We start from the raw sequence: 16,093 nt of genomic DNA, 5'->3' as shown, positions 1-16,093 counted from the left end.
TGATTGTTGTTTTCAGATTCTTGAAGCTCAAACAGTTCGTAGCATTTTTCAAGATAACTTAACACTTTGCAATGAAGTTAATGAGAAAGTTATTCAACATTTTGTGCATTGCATAGAAACTCATGGTCGTCATGTACAGTATCTAAAATTCCTTCAAACTCTGGTGAAGGCTGAAAACCAGTTCATTCGTAGATGTCAAGATATGGTGATGCAAGAGGTAACCACGTTTTTACAATTGAATACAATTTAAAGACAGCATCGTGGAAGTTCTGCCAAAACATTAGCAGCAATATTTATATGTATATTTTAAACTTTATGGTCATATAATTTAGTTGTATGGAAAAAAAAATTAATGTTCTAATTAATTTAAAGAATTTTTTCTGTAATATATTTAAATGACTTCTTTTACATTTGCATAGTAAAATGTTTAAATTAGTTAAAATTAGCTCCAAATTGAAATATGTTTCATTTATAAGATTTGGTTATTATAGAGGCTTTTCTTATGCGATTTTATTAATTTTACAACCAAATTTTTGTTTCTTTTTAGTTTATAGTTCGGTTTCAAGCTCTTATTTCATAAAATGCTTTGTGGAAATTTTTTTTTAACTGTACACTGTATTGACTATTTCTGTACATTCGGGTCTCCATAATGAAAATATCGAGCTGACGAAACCAACCCCAACAAATTCTGTCAAGCCGTTCAGATTCTATTGTTGATTTTATTTTCTCCTTATTCATCCTTTCCTATCCTCTTGAGGTTTGTGTAATTATGTCCACCTCCTAATTGGTCATTACAACATTAAAACATTTGATGCACATATTCTTAAACTCCAGATGCTAAGAAGTTTTTTAAATGCAGTTAAGTTTCATGTAATTATTTGTTACTGGGTGAGCCACTGGCCTCTCATTCTGTCATTTTGTATGACCTACAGTTTATAAGATACCTTAAATCCATGATACTGTTAATATTGATGAATTGCAAAACAATTTGATGACTGGTCGACTCCAGGGGATAGGAGGACCCAAATGCCAGTGAATACTCATTTTCAACAATCCAGAATGCATTTACAATAAAGTTACTGGTCTTTTGGTCTTTCATTGTATATTGGCTGGCATTTAAAGTAAAATGTAGTGTGTGTCATATTCATTTTCTGTGAATAGATGTTTATATGGATCTTGAGAGGAAACTATTAATTCAGAATTTGGCTAAAATAATTTTAATTTAATATCTCAATTATATTTTATTAATGTAAATATGGGAAGCAACAGGCAGTTGATTTTTGTCACTTAAATGTGAAGTTTTTAATGCTATATAGTTACTCTAGATTTATCTGTATTGGGTATGTTTTTGTTCTTTTTTTTTGTATAGCATTTTCTTCTTATTTTTTTTAGCTGGTTAATGGAGGTGAGGATGTATTGGTGTTTTACAATGACAAAGCATCATTTAACCACTTCATAGAAATGATGAAATCTGAAAGACACCGTATGGATGAAAGTAGCGCTCTTAGGTAAGTTTGAGTAAGCACTTTTTTCATTTTTTCTAACTCTTTTGTATGTTTTTTTAAGTGTTATTCAAGTTTTAAGTAAATAACTGTATTGATATTTTCTTTTTTACTTAAAATTTTACTTCAAGTCATGAATAAAATTTAAACAAGCATTGTGTTATATTTATAATATCAATTTCTTATAATATCACTAATTTTCTTTATAGGAGAGTAAGTTTTTCTTATTTGTAAATGTTTTTCCTTTTATGTATCTGTGTGTGTGTTAGTATTGTACATTAAGATAATTTCCTTTTACTATATAAATTGCTATGCAAATACTGTTCTAACTGTAGGACAGCATTCCTCTCATCTAGAGAATGAATACTGTCCCGGTGAGTATTGTTCCTACTAAGCGATTTATCGTTGATGACAATATTATTGATCAAATTACTTATCATGGAATGTGTGCAGGTCTTAAAATAGACTTGGCTCTTGATAGGATGAGGGTAGAGGTGGAAATACAGGAACAATTAAATCTGGATAGGCAGGCAGTGCATTACTTGTCTACTTTCTCTGGGTTCTCTTTGTTTTTTAATTATTTATGTACATGGAAATAATTATAAAATGCAAACCAACAAACTATTAGAATAGTCAAAACTTTTTAAAATGTTTTTGCAAATTATTAGAAACATAAACTGAGAGAATAACCTCGTAGAAAAAAATACTTGCCGTTGTACACAATATTTCTTAAATTCTTAATCTTTTGAGTCCACCTTTGGACACTGTTATATGTTTTCTTTTACTATTGAAATAACTATACTAAAAATATTTAGTGTTGTGATGTCCTGATTTTTTTAATATTTTAAGTAAAATTTTTAAGGGATTATTGATGCACAATTTTTTTCTGCAGATCATTTAAATAGTAAAGTTAAATGTTTGGATTCCATTCCTTTTGGCCACTTACCTGCTGTTTGCGAGCTGCAGGGGTGAGCATGAGTTAGGGTCCAGCAGCTCCACGCTGCTGGGAAAGAGGCAAGAACTTGAGGTTGGGAGAGAGTTCCACGCAGCCCTTGATGGTCTAGTTGGCCAATTTCTCTCGTGGGGTGAATTTTGAACGCAGGATGTAACTGGAACCCCACTGAGAAAAGGCAACAGTTATTACAAGGCGAAAGGCCAAACAAAAACATGATGGCGTCCAAAGGCAGATCAGAGAAATTCAGAGGGCTATTAGGTTGTTGTTTACTTATGCTGAGGAGGTAGGGCAATCAGGCATTTAGAACATGATTATAAGAAAGCACTTAAATTCTAGAAGAAGGTGGAGACATCTAGGAAAAAAGCTACCTTGAAGTTCAACAGTTATGTAGTTCAACAAGGATGCAGAGCAGAAAGTTGAGTTTAAACCAATGCCACATCAAGTCTGCTCTGGAGAGGGCAGGAGCCATATGTATTGAAAAGTGTCCCCCCAGGAACGGTATAAAAATTAAAATGTACTGAGAACGGTTTTCCAAGAGGTTAGGAGATGACTTGCAGAACAAGAAACCAGTGGCATAGGAAGCCTCAGTAGTACAACATGTGGCCACTAGCATGAGTGGTTGGTCATGTGGCGAAGCACGCGTGCAACCAAGGAGTCTCAGCTGGGGAGCATAAGGATCCTAGGAGCCAGAAGGTAGCTGAACACAGCTTGGGGAACTTAGGAGAGGGGGTTACCAGAAGAAACTTCTAGCACAATGAGAACGTTGCTGGCATCAGGGTGCCGTTGTGGATGTGACAAAGGCCCTGTACACTGGATACAGCTACGTGCTTCTACCCTTGGGCCGTGCACAGCCGTGATAGTAAAGCGATTGGCACAGTTTAATCTGAAGCGACTGCATACGGAGGCATGAGACAGGCTACCTGCCAACTGAGGTTGAAAGGATGTGGCAGGCCATGACACCTGTTTGAAAAACTATAGTTTGTAAGTCCCCACACACAAATATTAAAAGTTAGTAAAAAAATTCCAAACGGGTAATTTGGAAAGGCATAACCAAAAAATGCACACAATCCTAAAAATTAAAATTAAATGGTGCCTAGTAAATTAGCTAATTCCTGACAAAATACCTGTTATACGATTGTAGGTCCATCATTCCATATCCTTTTTAAATTTCATTATTTAGGATTATGTCACTCACACTGTGTTAACATCATATCTTTAACATAAAAATAATTAGTAACAATGATTTACATCAGTACTGCTACTTTTTTGCTTATACAATTAAAAGAAAAAGGTCAACTGCCAACCTTGATAGGATAATCATTTTGTTATGTAGATTTGAAAGTTTTACTATTGTGTCCATCATAGATCTTTGACACCATGCTCCCCGTTTACAAGTGACATAAACACAAGGAACAGCAGCTTCTATGTGGAATAGTTATTTCTCTAGTCAGCATTTATTTATCTGTGTGCATACGTATGTCTGGCATATGTGCTTGGAAGTTTGTAATAGCAGAAGAGATCATTGTGTTACACTTTTCATGCCTGATGGGAAGTCCAGTGTGTACCCAGACCACTTCACGATCATGCATATCAGAAGTGTCGTTGGCATGATGAAACATGGAGTTTGTGAAGTTGCTGGTTATTAAATACCTATGACTTATTATACAGTTGTAAAAGTTTTGCAAATTCTGTCTATAAATGCATGCTTCAAGAAAGATAAATATGTTGACGTACTTTTGCTTCATTCAACATTATTATTGTTATGACAATATTTTGTGCTAAACAGAGTGGTAATTATTATAATTATTATTATTTTTTTTAATTTTCAAGTTCTATCTGAATATAGAAATTTTGTTAACCTATTTGAGCTAGGTCGAACCAGGCTAAATTTGTAGTTTAAGATGAATTCAAGCTATTAATTATAAGTAATTAAATTTTTTTTTCTTGTTTCGAATTTCAAAGATGTACATATTGAAATAGATTACTAATAATATACCAAATACAAATGTAAACAGTTGATGTGAATACGTTGACTTAACCTTTGATTTTTTTTTTTTTTACTGTGCTATTATAATTCATTTTTACTGCTGTGACATTACTTGTGTGTTTGTGTGTGTTAAATAAAGTAGTGTTGACCCATTTAGTGAAATTTACTCAAATTGTTAAATTTTGTTTAAAATGTTAAATCATTTTAGCTTATGCCCCAGTAAAAGTTGTTTTGGAAATAAACATTCCTTTTGTATACACCTTTAGCAGGTACATGGTCTAACTAAAAATTATAAATGTAGTGTAATTGAAAAATTGTTATGATGAGACTCAAGAATATGATCTTGAATAACTTGTACCTAGACACTAGTCAAGACGACAATAATTTTTTTTTGTATAGTAACTTTTGTTTGTAAAGTTAGAAATTTTAATTTGACACTATAACATTAAATTAAATTATATTGTTTTGTTTCAGGTATCATGTAGAACTTGTGAAGCTATTAGCATGTTGTACAATGGGAAAAAATGTCTATACAGAAATAAAATGTCATAGTCTACTTCCTTTAGATGACATTGTTGTCATGGTTTCTCATCAGGATTGCATTCCCGAGGTAAAATATTTTATATTAGATAATTGATTAACATTATCTTTACTTTTGTGACTGGTTTTACAAAGTTGTTAAAATAATATTAGATAGTGCGACCAAGTATTATGAAAATAATCACAATGAAAATATAAATGCAAATGACTGCTTACATGTGATTATAAATAATTACAGTTTGGTTACAAAATTAAGATAAACTTCTAACTTTTAACAAACATATGTGGCAATATTGTGGGAATATGGATGTGACTGAATTAAGAGCAAGTGATTGTTATTTTCCAAACCAGTAATTGTGAAAACTTTATAAAATGATTTTTATCTTATTTGCAAGTAACGTTCTGTTTCAAGCAGTCCTGTGTGACCAATTGAGAACATGTTTTTAAATTCACAAGGGGACCACCAAGTATGGTACAAACGGATTTTAATGGGTCTTATATATGTTGTGGAGGAAGGCCCCCAGAGTACTAAGCTAAAAGGATTTTGTCCAATGCGCCTTAGTTTTCGCGAAAATGGTAATTAAAGTTTTATACGAACATTTTAGACCGGTACATTTTCCGTCGCGCCAGGCGAGCCAGCCTAGCCAGCCTAGCCTAGTTGGTAAGGCTCTTGCCTAGCAGCCGGCTGTTCAGGGTTCGCTTCCTGCTCATAGACATTTTATTTTTTGATTATTTTATAATTTTATAATAATTCTTATTTTAACACTAGCGACAATGTATTCAATTCGTACTCGAAGTGTATTAAAATCACATTGAATAGCATTAAATATAACAATGAGTGAATGATGTGTTATAGTTGATTACTTCCTGACCATTTATTTCCCCTTGAAAAGAATAGAATCCCATTAGGACTCGCCTACCGTAAATACAGCATAAGAGAGATTATTAAAAGGAAGGTTGGGAACGGCAAAATCAGGTAGCAATCGTTGCCCAAATATGATTGAAAAAATACATTCGCAAAAATAAAATATTTTTTGACTATTTATTTCAGCGTTTAGTACTCTGGGGGCCTCCCTCCACAACATATATAAGACCTATTAAAATCTGTTTGTACCATACTTGGTGGTCCCCTTGTCAGTAGTGATAGTGTCATCTGGCATAAGGAGTCCATGCCATACATTTTAATAAACTAAACATAATTTTTTCACACTTAAGAATTTCAAGGAAAAATCTTTTAAAATGTTTTTGTATTTAAAAGCACCATTAACAGGAAAATTGCAGGCTTCAAAATGCAAAATATGTTAGGTTGAAATTAGCTCAGAAAATAAAATCTTCAAAATTATGTAAACAAAGAATAAAATTGAAGATGAGTGTTAGAAAAATTGTGTCCATTGATTTTAGTTTGTGTGTTGGATTAAGTTCAATAAAATTACACCAATAGAAAGCAGATGCCAACATTTAAAACAATTGCTGGTGCAAAAATTAATTCATTTTTGTATAAGTTAAAAGTATTTGCAAGAAAATAACTTAGAAGTTTTGTTTTCTGTTTAAAAAATGCCTTTGTAAAATACATTATAAGTTGTTGAATTTTTTGCACTGAATTTATTATGCTATATTTGGCCTTAACTATACTGATTGCTATTTAGTGATCATTAGAGCTATATTAGTCAGTTAGAACAAATGTAAATTTGAGTCTCTATGCCCCTGTGGATAATTCCTTAGCACATTTCAACTCGGAACATGGATAAATTCCTTACAATAAGGAAGACTGTTAGTCTCCAGTAAAACATTAGTGTTCCAAGTGTCCTCATATGTGCTTTTTTTTATGGCTATGGTATGGTATGGTATTATTGGTTGAGCTGTTTGAGTGATATCCACGGAATGTGGATGCACATTATTGTACTGATGAATTTCATTTAGCATAAACCATAGCAGTGTTATCAAATTGGGATTTTAAATTGTGACAGATTATAGCCCATAAATAAAGACCTGAAAATTTTGTGATTCCAACTAACTCAAAATAACGTGGTTTATAATGCTTCGGAGTTGAAATGTGATTTTACAATTTTTTTCATGTTATACACAAATTCCCTTCCCCCCCCCCCCCCCCTTCCCCCCAAAGCTCTTATTTTACAAATGCACGTTTTCACAACTTTCTCTACTAAATATGTCGTAAACAATGCAGTGAGAAAAATGCATAGAATAAAACTTGTGATGATTTTTTTTATGAATAAAATTGTCTCTACTAAATATTTTTAATCTTATATAATTCTTCTAATTTATTGGTTAATCTCCATATGCATTCTGGAACAAAGGCAATTTTTAATCAAATCACATTATTTGAATGGTTTTGTTATGGTTAAAAAATTAAACAAGTCTTTTTTGTATTTCTTTAATTATGAAGGTAAGATATTTGTGTTGTTATACGAATGAAAATTTTAAGTTCTTACAGACTGATAAGGACTTTTAGGCTATATATTATTTTTTTATCAGGTTGTTCATAATTAAAAATGTATGAGAAATACAGGAACCATGTGAAATTTACAGGAATTGTTTCTTGTGTTGGAAAGTATTTGTTGTGTACAAGAAATTCAGTACTTGTCCTGAAGTTCACAGTGCAAGGAATCATGACTAAGCAAATTTGAAGCTGTAAACAAATTGATCATCACTTATGCGAGCTGTATGGCACCACATCACAATAAATTTCTACTTTTTCTCGAGCCATGACTTCAGGGCGTTCAATTTAGATATTTTCTGGCAATGGCTAACACTTATGTTCATTGAGCTAGTAAACACTTATCAATACTCGGTTCTTTCAACAAGCTCTTATTTGCTAAAGAATTAAGAATTTATAGCTTTTAGGTGCATTTCTGGGAGTCAAAAAATAAACATAGGAATGTAAATATTGAAATGCAGTTTGGCAAGCACTTAGTCGCAATCTGGTTTTAATGCCAAATGTCAAGTTGGCCAGTATGATGTTGAATGCCAATCAGTTTACAAGAAAACAAAGTAAGTGTGCACCAACAAAAAGCTAGTGTCTTTTTTAGCATTATTTTGCATAAGAATTAGAATTAAATTAAGTTTGTGGTATAAAGACTATTTATTAATCATGATCTGTACATATTAATTTTTAAACAGAAGTTCAGTTTGATAATAAAAGATTCTTATGATGTGTATCAAGCTAAGTTCGAGGTAGCCAGTAATAGGGTATCAACAGCTCTTGAAAAACTTTCACAAATAATATTATTGTTAGAAATATAGCTGATTAAATATACAACATGATTATACAGACTTGTAGTGCAAAAAAAAAATTGCTAATATCAAGTGGGCAACTACTCCAGAGTGTTATGCACTTGGATAAATTTAGGATTAAAATGGAAATATGTAAATAGATTTTCCTGTTAATCAAGAATAACTTGTGGCACAGCAAATCATTTAAGATTCTGTAACTGCTAAGATAATATTGTTTGTATTTAATATATTTTGTCTTGGTATTGAGAAATGCCATGACAAAGTTTAAAGAAATTTTTGAAAGGTAACAAAAATACCAAGTGACAGAAGAACATAAGCTTGCTGAAAAAAGAATGGTTTCATAAATAATGGATCTTGAAATCAAGAGAGATAAGTTTATTGAAGGTTAGGACTAGGTAACTTCCAAAATTTTAGTGAAAACAATTATATTAATAAAAGTCAAATTACTGCAACCTGCTGTATTTAATTTTAATAACACAGGTAATGAATGCAGAGATGTATGTACTATGTGCCACATTTGTTAAATTTGCATTGTAATATTATATTTGTGATGTAAGTCTGTTAAAATAGAAATACAATTTTATGAAGTTGTATTTTGTAATTTTTTTTAACCAAAATATTTGATATAAAATTGCTGGGATGTATACAATATTCCTTTGAAAGTATAAGTACTGGAAAATCATTTATTAGTTTATAGAATAATAATAATAATAATAATAATAATAATAATAATAATAATAATAATAATAATAATAATAATAATGCCAGAGTTCATCATGTTTCCTGGTTATGCTTACACTTGTACCCTTGGTAATTTTATATTTTATGGGCAGTTTACAACTTAAATTTAATGCAAGTAATCTTATAAAGAAGCGGCTTTAAATGAAGTGTATATTAACTTCCGTGAAGGTTTTGTGGGATGTTGGAGGAATGAAAAACATTTTGTTTTCTTCTTTTGAAAATTGAAATATTGTTACAAGGTTTTTTTTATTTATTTAGCTGACGTAACCTATTCAATCCTTAATTTTATTTATCATTCACCTTATTTCTCAGAACCTAAAACTTTCCAGAAATACCTCTGTGAACTTATATCATGTGCCTAAATAACTTTGTAAAATAATTAAAAATATAATCTGTATTAGTAAGTTTATGCATTAATTATTTATTTAGACCCATTCTTTATTTCCTGACACCACAAAAACTCTTGTGTAACTATTCAAGGTCGATACAGTTTTCAAGGACTTGACTAAAAAATAATTAGTTCTGGACTCGACTCAACTAAAAATTTGCAAAATCCGCCATCTCTTATGGTGAAGTTTGATTTTGTTTTAATTCATGAATATTTTGTTAAATCACTGTATAGCTTGTAAGGAGTGCAAAACTAGTGAATGCTTACTGTAGCCAAACTGAAACACCAAATTACAAATTGTGAAATTATGATGTTTTAGGTAAACAGTATTTCTAGGCAAAGAGCTTCATAAAAATGAAACCATTATACCGTATGTAATATTAATAAATTTTGTGTTTGAAACCTCTCATTCTCAATTACTTCATAAATAGTATGATTTTTGCTAGCCATCATTTGTTTAGCCTTCCTGCATGAAACATAGGCATTTATCAGCAACATGAAGAGAAAAGTCTGGTACATAAAGAAACCTGCAGTGCATCTTTATAATACTGAAAGTCTCTTTGTTGTAAATCCTGGAGAAGTAAAAACTATGGAAAACATTAACGTGCGAAAATATGTGGTGTTTGTAAAAATTTTAGCCTATAGTTTTCAAAATTTTTCCTGAAGGAACCTAATGACTACTTTTTCTATGGTGTATGGATCTTCACAATTAGGCATAGGAACCCATTTAAAAATTTTATGCTACACCACTGGTTTTCACCCATGTCTTGTATTAGGGAGATAAGGATAAATTATTACCCAAGCAAGGTTTAAAGTGACAGCCATCCATTCTGTAGCAAACTTCTTTTTTTTCATACTCTAAAATTAGAGTGGCAGTAAATAAAACTAAATAGTGAACTGTGCTGCATTTATTTAATATAGGTAGTATTTCAAATAATTAAATTACTTAAATGCTATGATAGTGATAAGATTTATTTAACCAAATTTTTCTTTTTCAGGTAAAAGAAGCTTACATTAACTTCTTGAATCACTGTTACATTGATACTGAAGTAGAAATGAAAGAGATTTATACATCTCATCACATGTGGAAATTGTTTGAGAAGAGTTTTCTCGTTGATATGGCAATTGTTGCTAATTCACCATGTGACAGGAAACATGCAGACCATGCTCTTGAAAACTATATAATCAACAGTGTGATGAACATCATATGTACATTTTTCAGTAGCCCTTTTTCAGATCAAAGCACCACTGTACAGGTAATTACATCATTTTACCTACTTTCATTGCAAGAATCTTATGCAGATATTTTTATTTGCCTTTTTCTTTCAGCAATGTTGGCTAACGAGCTCACGTACCTGTGTATGTATGTACATTTGTGTACTTGCATTTGAAAGAGAGCACACACACACACACACACACACACATATCTTAAATGGGCTTTACTGTATATTGTGACAAACTGAAGGAAACTGGGTTCGAAAGATAGCGGTATCAAATGATTAAATTGTTTTATTTTTTATATTCTATTTATTACACTAATATTTACACCCATTTCTGCCTGTACAATTATAACACCTAATAGACAAAATGCAGACGCCTCTTGTCCTTTGTGTCCGCACACCTCTGTCCCTGCTTCTCTCTCCCATGCACCGCATCGCTAACCTCCGCCTCGCCGATGTCACCTCAGATCATCTTCATCGCCCATAAAGTCGCAGCACAGTCACTTGTCACCAGAGAACATGCCTCCTTGCTGCTATCACCAACAGTTCATTGATATCTGTTGGGCCCCCGTATAATCTGTGCCTTTCCGAATATCTGATTAACCTCCACATTACATTGTGCAACAATTGTAGCGGCTCATACCTTTCTATGTGTTTATTGGCGTTGTCAGCGAGCCAGTGAGGCATGAGTTAAATACCACAGGTATGGTGGCATGTGACACTGCTTCTTATGCACACGCCAAGTGTGAGTGGGCAGAGGTTGACAGACCAACCACATAGGTCTTCCCAGAAGACCACCGCTGGACTGGCGATGTTCTTTGTAGAAATATATTTGTAACTTCCAGGTTAGCACATATACATACTTCATAACCATAGTTGTAATGAATGATCGTTCAATTGTTTTAAAATAATGTTTAATGAAATAATGTATTTCAGAGCTTTTAGTTTTAAATGGTACAGTGTTATGATGTTTTACTTAGCTCTGTGTAAAAAATATTTTTTCAGGCACGTCAACCAGTATTTGTACAGCTTCTTCAGGCCGCGTTCCGTATGTCTCAGTGCACTTGGTTGAATGCGGCTCAAAGGTTTAGTGTTGAAAATTGCATTCGTACCTTATCTGATGTTGGTGAGTAGCAAGTGTATATTAATTTAAATGATATATTATTTCATATTTAACGAAAACCAAATAGAAAATTATGTTGAAAATGGGAAGGTGAACTAATATAATATTTTTCTTGGCTAGTAGTTTTAAACTTTTTGATAGTTTTACTAAATTTACAAATGTCGAGCCTTATTGAAACATCAATTCTGTGATTTAATTTTTGTAGCAAAGAGTCGAGGCATTGCCATACCAAGTGACCTTGAAAGCCAGGTGGCATCTTTATTCAACAAAGCTGCGATACTCTCACGACAAACCAGCAAGTGGTTACAAGCTGCAAAAACACCAAAGATGGAGCGTTCTCAGTCCCAAGTATGTATTTGGAAACTTTGTACATTAAGACTGTAAATTACTTTTTTATGACTTACAAACCACTGATATTCCTAGTAAAATGTATCCCTTAAAATATTTTCTTACAAATTTAAAATATAATTTATTTATTGTATAAAAGGTATCTACCAGTAATAGAAGTCAAGAAAAATTCACATTAATGAACTTATGTTCATGGACATCTCGTAAAAATCATGGAAGTTTCCATGTTGGTCATGTGAATCTTGTAAATTATGCTGGGCCTTTATCTTAATACATAAAGTAGCTATGTTCCTCTTACATACTTTTACTTACTTTAATTTATTGTATGTAATAAAATTAAAAATTTAGCATTCTTATTTACTTTTGCATTGTAAAATGTGTGATGTTTGGTGGTATCGAGAAACAGTTGACTAAGGTTGGTTTTATGACTGCCTAAATAAAGTTTAGCAAAATATGTTATTTTTTAAGTACAATTTTGAAAGATTAGGAATGAAAGTATGACCAAGTGTAGGAAAGGATGCATTTACAACTTTTTCTTCACTATGTAGAGAACATACTTAGATATACTACTGTGGTGTAATTTAATCAGATGAAACTAAGAAGTTAGTGAAATCATTTTGAGATACTTAATACTATCAAGTTTGGTAAGTAGCAAAATATTAAAATATATTCTTAAGTGTCTATTAAATTCGTTAGCCACAACAATAAAATTACATGAAAATTTAAAACTTTGAAATGGTACCGAAAAGTCACCAAATGTCACTGATTTTTGATGGATGAACTTGTAGACTCCTATTTTTTAATGGATTTTTATTAAATGGATTTTTCAAAATAGACTAATCATAATTTTTTTGTCATCTTGGTTGTTAAGAAATTACATTATTATATTTATTTATGTTTAACCTCTCCAGCTTTAGCATTTTGGCCAATGCTTCCAGTGTTTTTTTACAAGTGATGATGTTCTCTGTTACATGTTAATTTTTCATAATAAATTTGTTATACAAGTTACTAATTATATTGATTTCCTATAATTTGTATCTCATTTTCAGTTTATAAAATTATTCCACCGATAAGTAATATGTATGTACATTTATGTAGTTAGTAATATTTTTTGGTTTATTTGATTTACTAAGTCTGCATAAGACAGTAAGTACGCAATGTGAATCTTCTAAAACTTACTGCCATTTACTACACTTCCTATGGGGAACGTATCTTTGCTACACAGAACTGATCCGGACTCAGCTAAGAATATCTAGTTTGAGAAAGAGTTGCAGCTGGCAGTGGGTATGGATTTTAATTCTCCTGAGAGGCAACCTGTGCATTAGGCAGGATAGGGGGTGGTTCGAAGGTTACTGAAGGTTGAGACTGGCTGAATGAAGGCAAGGCACCATAAGAAGAATGTTTTCTGTTGAAATACTGATAACTCCATGGTCAAGAAGATGAACACCGTTATATATTGGACTAATCATAATTTTTTTGGATAATTTATATTGGCAGAACACATGATATGGGATCGGAATGATCAGTCTCCAGAGTGGGGCAGTATTACAAGTTGTCACGCGACTACTGAACTTGTTCTTTGCAGCCCGAGGACTGGTGGGGGGACAGATGCTGGTCAGTTATTCCCCCAAGAGATGGTGTGTCATGCTGATTGTCACTGTGTTAGCAGAGCCCATCTGCTGTCTGGTGGTTCTCTGAGCAGTGGTTCTGAAGGGATGTGCCATGAAATTCCAAAAGTGTGATGCAAGAAAATAATAAAAATATAATTAAAATGAAATATCAAAAGATTTGCTACATTGGAAAGAATTTGAAAGCAAATAGTAGGCAAAAAGGTGGCTCTGTCCCCCTCCCTTCCAAAATGAAATTCTGCGTATGCTGCTGCACATAGTGAACTGTTTGCAGGCTGCAGCCTTGGAGTAAAGGATTTAGGCGCAAGGAGCGGGGAAAACCTTAGTGTGGGCAGAGGACAGAGCTGAAGTGGTGAAAAGTGACGCGAAGGTGGTCGAGAGAGCACTGGATGTGCTGGGACCGGCACTCGCGAAATGTGAGCATGAGCTACCGATTGCTAGCACCTGTTTTGGGTTAGATTTTTCAGGCCGAATGGCTTGAAGGAAGAAAAATGTTAAACTCAAAAATATTTAACTATTATGTGCAATCGAAAAAGTTAGAGAATCAAAAATCGTAACTTAAGATAACTAGACCATACAATACATTTCAGGTAGAATTGAAGAAAAATATTGATCTCAGAGTTTTGATATAGTATAAATTTGCAAAATGAATATGACGAGATAACTGTATAAATACTGAGAAAACAAGGGAACATTGTTCTTATGAACTACACTCGCTTGCAACTAAATTGATTCACCCCTCCTGTACACACAAATATGCATAATTTTTTATCATTAAAATCTGTACATTTGTTTTCAAATTAATGTGATCTGAACATAAGCATAGCAAAATACGCTCTGTTGGTAATTATGAGTTGCTCGCAGTAATAATCCCAATTTGTTAGATATTTCTCATCAGTTGCTTATCAGACATTGGCCTGAACACATATCTGCAGTTTCATTCATTGTTTTTTCAAAACCATGGATACTATGCTAGAAGAAGCCTCACAAGTTGTTGCTTTGATTCAAGCAGGCTGTAGTCAATGAGAAGTTGCTCATCAACTGATCTTGGCCAATCTGCTGTCTCAAGAGTATTCAAAAGGTTTCAGGAAACTGGTATCCTCTCGAGGACCACATATCAACCGGCTTCGGTGCACATCTGAGCGGGACGATCGCTTCATCGTCTCAACTTCACTGCAAAATCACCTTCTCATGGGCGTCTATGTGCAACAGGAGCTGAGACAAGTTTGAGGAGTAGCTGTTAGTCAATGAAAAGTCAGAAGACTCTTGAAGAAAGCCAACCTCACTCCATGACAGCCAGCTAGAGGCCCAGAGTTGACCGCATGTGACCGCCAAGTGCAACTACAATTTGCTCAGAACACGTCAGTTGGAGCATCAATCAATGGCGGTTCATCCTGTTCATTGACGAGAGCAGAATGTGTCTCCATGGTAGTGATAGGAGAAGCCAGGTCTACCAGCGTCCAGGAGAGCAATTTTCATGGTGCTGTTTTTGCTGTAACAGTCTCGTACTGCAGCGGTTTCTGCATTAGGTGGGCTGGCATATCACTTGAGGGAAAAACAGATCTTGTTTTCACACCTGGTGGAGGTCGGAAGGGGGTCTGACTGCTGAACGATACATCGAGGAACTTCTCCTGGATCATGTTGTGCTCTGCGCAAGATGGATAGGGAAACACTTCATGTTGATGCATGACAATGCCCGGTGTCATACAGTGTGTACCAATTGGCAATTATTGGGGGAGGTTGGTCTCGAGACGATGGAGTCACCAGCTCTCAGTCTCAACATGAATCCGATTGAACATTTATGGGACAAGCTCAAACGGTGGGTTCGAGCCAGAAATCCAGCTCCATCTGACATCAACGAGCTCAAGATATCGCTAGAGGAGGAGTGGAGTGGGATCCCTCAAGACTTTGTCAAAACCATAATAAGGGCTTTGAGGAACCACATGTGAGTCATTGTAAAGGCAAGGGGAGGTAATAAATACCAAGTATTGATCAATAAAGTGTTGTTTGTTTTGCTTGAATGTTTTATTGTAATTCAATTTTAAATATCTCCAATTATGATTTTTCATAGTCATGCATTTTATTCAAAATGCATTATAAATAAAAATACTGAAGAAATGTTCATGATAATGGTGTAATTGTAAAGTAAAAACATTGGGCTTTTAAAAAAAAAATGTTTTGTGAAAATCAGTTCAGTCATTTAAAAAAAAAATACACTTTTTCGCGCACTTTGGAAGGGTGAGTCGATTTAGTTGCACGTGAATGTAGTATAAAGTGGGAACTATATTCCTTTGCATATGAACTTATGTGTCTGCTACCATGTTCACAAGTCTTTCCAGAAGAATAACACTGAAAGCAAATTGTACTTGGGCTTTCTTTATGAAGCTGGATAATTTGAATTGAATTAAC

The 16,093-nt window shown here is 33.3% G+C and overlaps 1 protein-coding gene across 3 annotated transcripts in view; it reads left to right on the top strand.

Annotated features, from left to right (window-relative positions):
- Positions 1–16,093, top strand: part of LOC134529630 (inositol 1,4,5-trisphosphate receptor) — a 149,435-nt gene that overhangs the window by 79,925 nt on the left and 53,417 nt on the right. For all 3 annotated transcript variants that reach the window (XM_063363928.1, XM_063363929.1, XM_063363930.1), the window contains 6 exons: positions 17–217; positions 1,393–1,508; positions 4,919–5,054; positions 10,364–10,621; positions 11,591–11,711; positions 11,914–12,056. In XM_063363928.1, coding sequence (XP_063219998.1) covers positions 17–217; positions 1,393–1,508; positions 4,919–5,054; positions 10,364–10,621; positions 11,591–11,711; positions 11,914–12,056 — 975 coding nt within the window. The remainder of the gene's footprint in view (positions 1–16; positions 218–1,392; positions 1,509–4,918; positions 5,055–10,363; positions 10,622–11,590; positions 11,712–11,913; positions 12,057–16,093) is intronic.

This window comes from Bacillus rossius, chromosome 2, assembly GCF_032445375.1.
Source record: "Bacillus rossius redtenbacheri isolate Brsri chromosome 2, Brsri_v3, whole genome shotgun sequence".
Taxonomy (NCBI): Eukaryota; Metazoa; Arthropoda; class Insecta; order Phasmatodea; family Bacillidae; genus Bacillus; species Bacillus rossius.
Note: the sequence above shows the minus strand (reverse complement) of the source record. Positions and strands in the feature narration are given on the sequence as shown.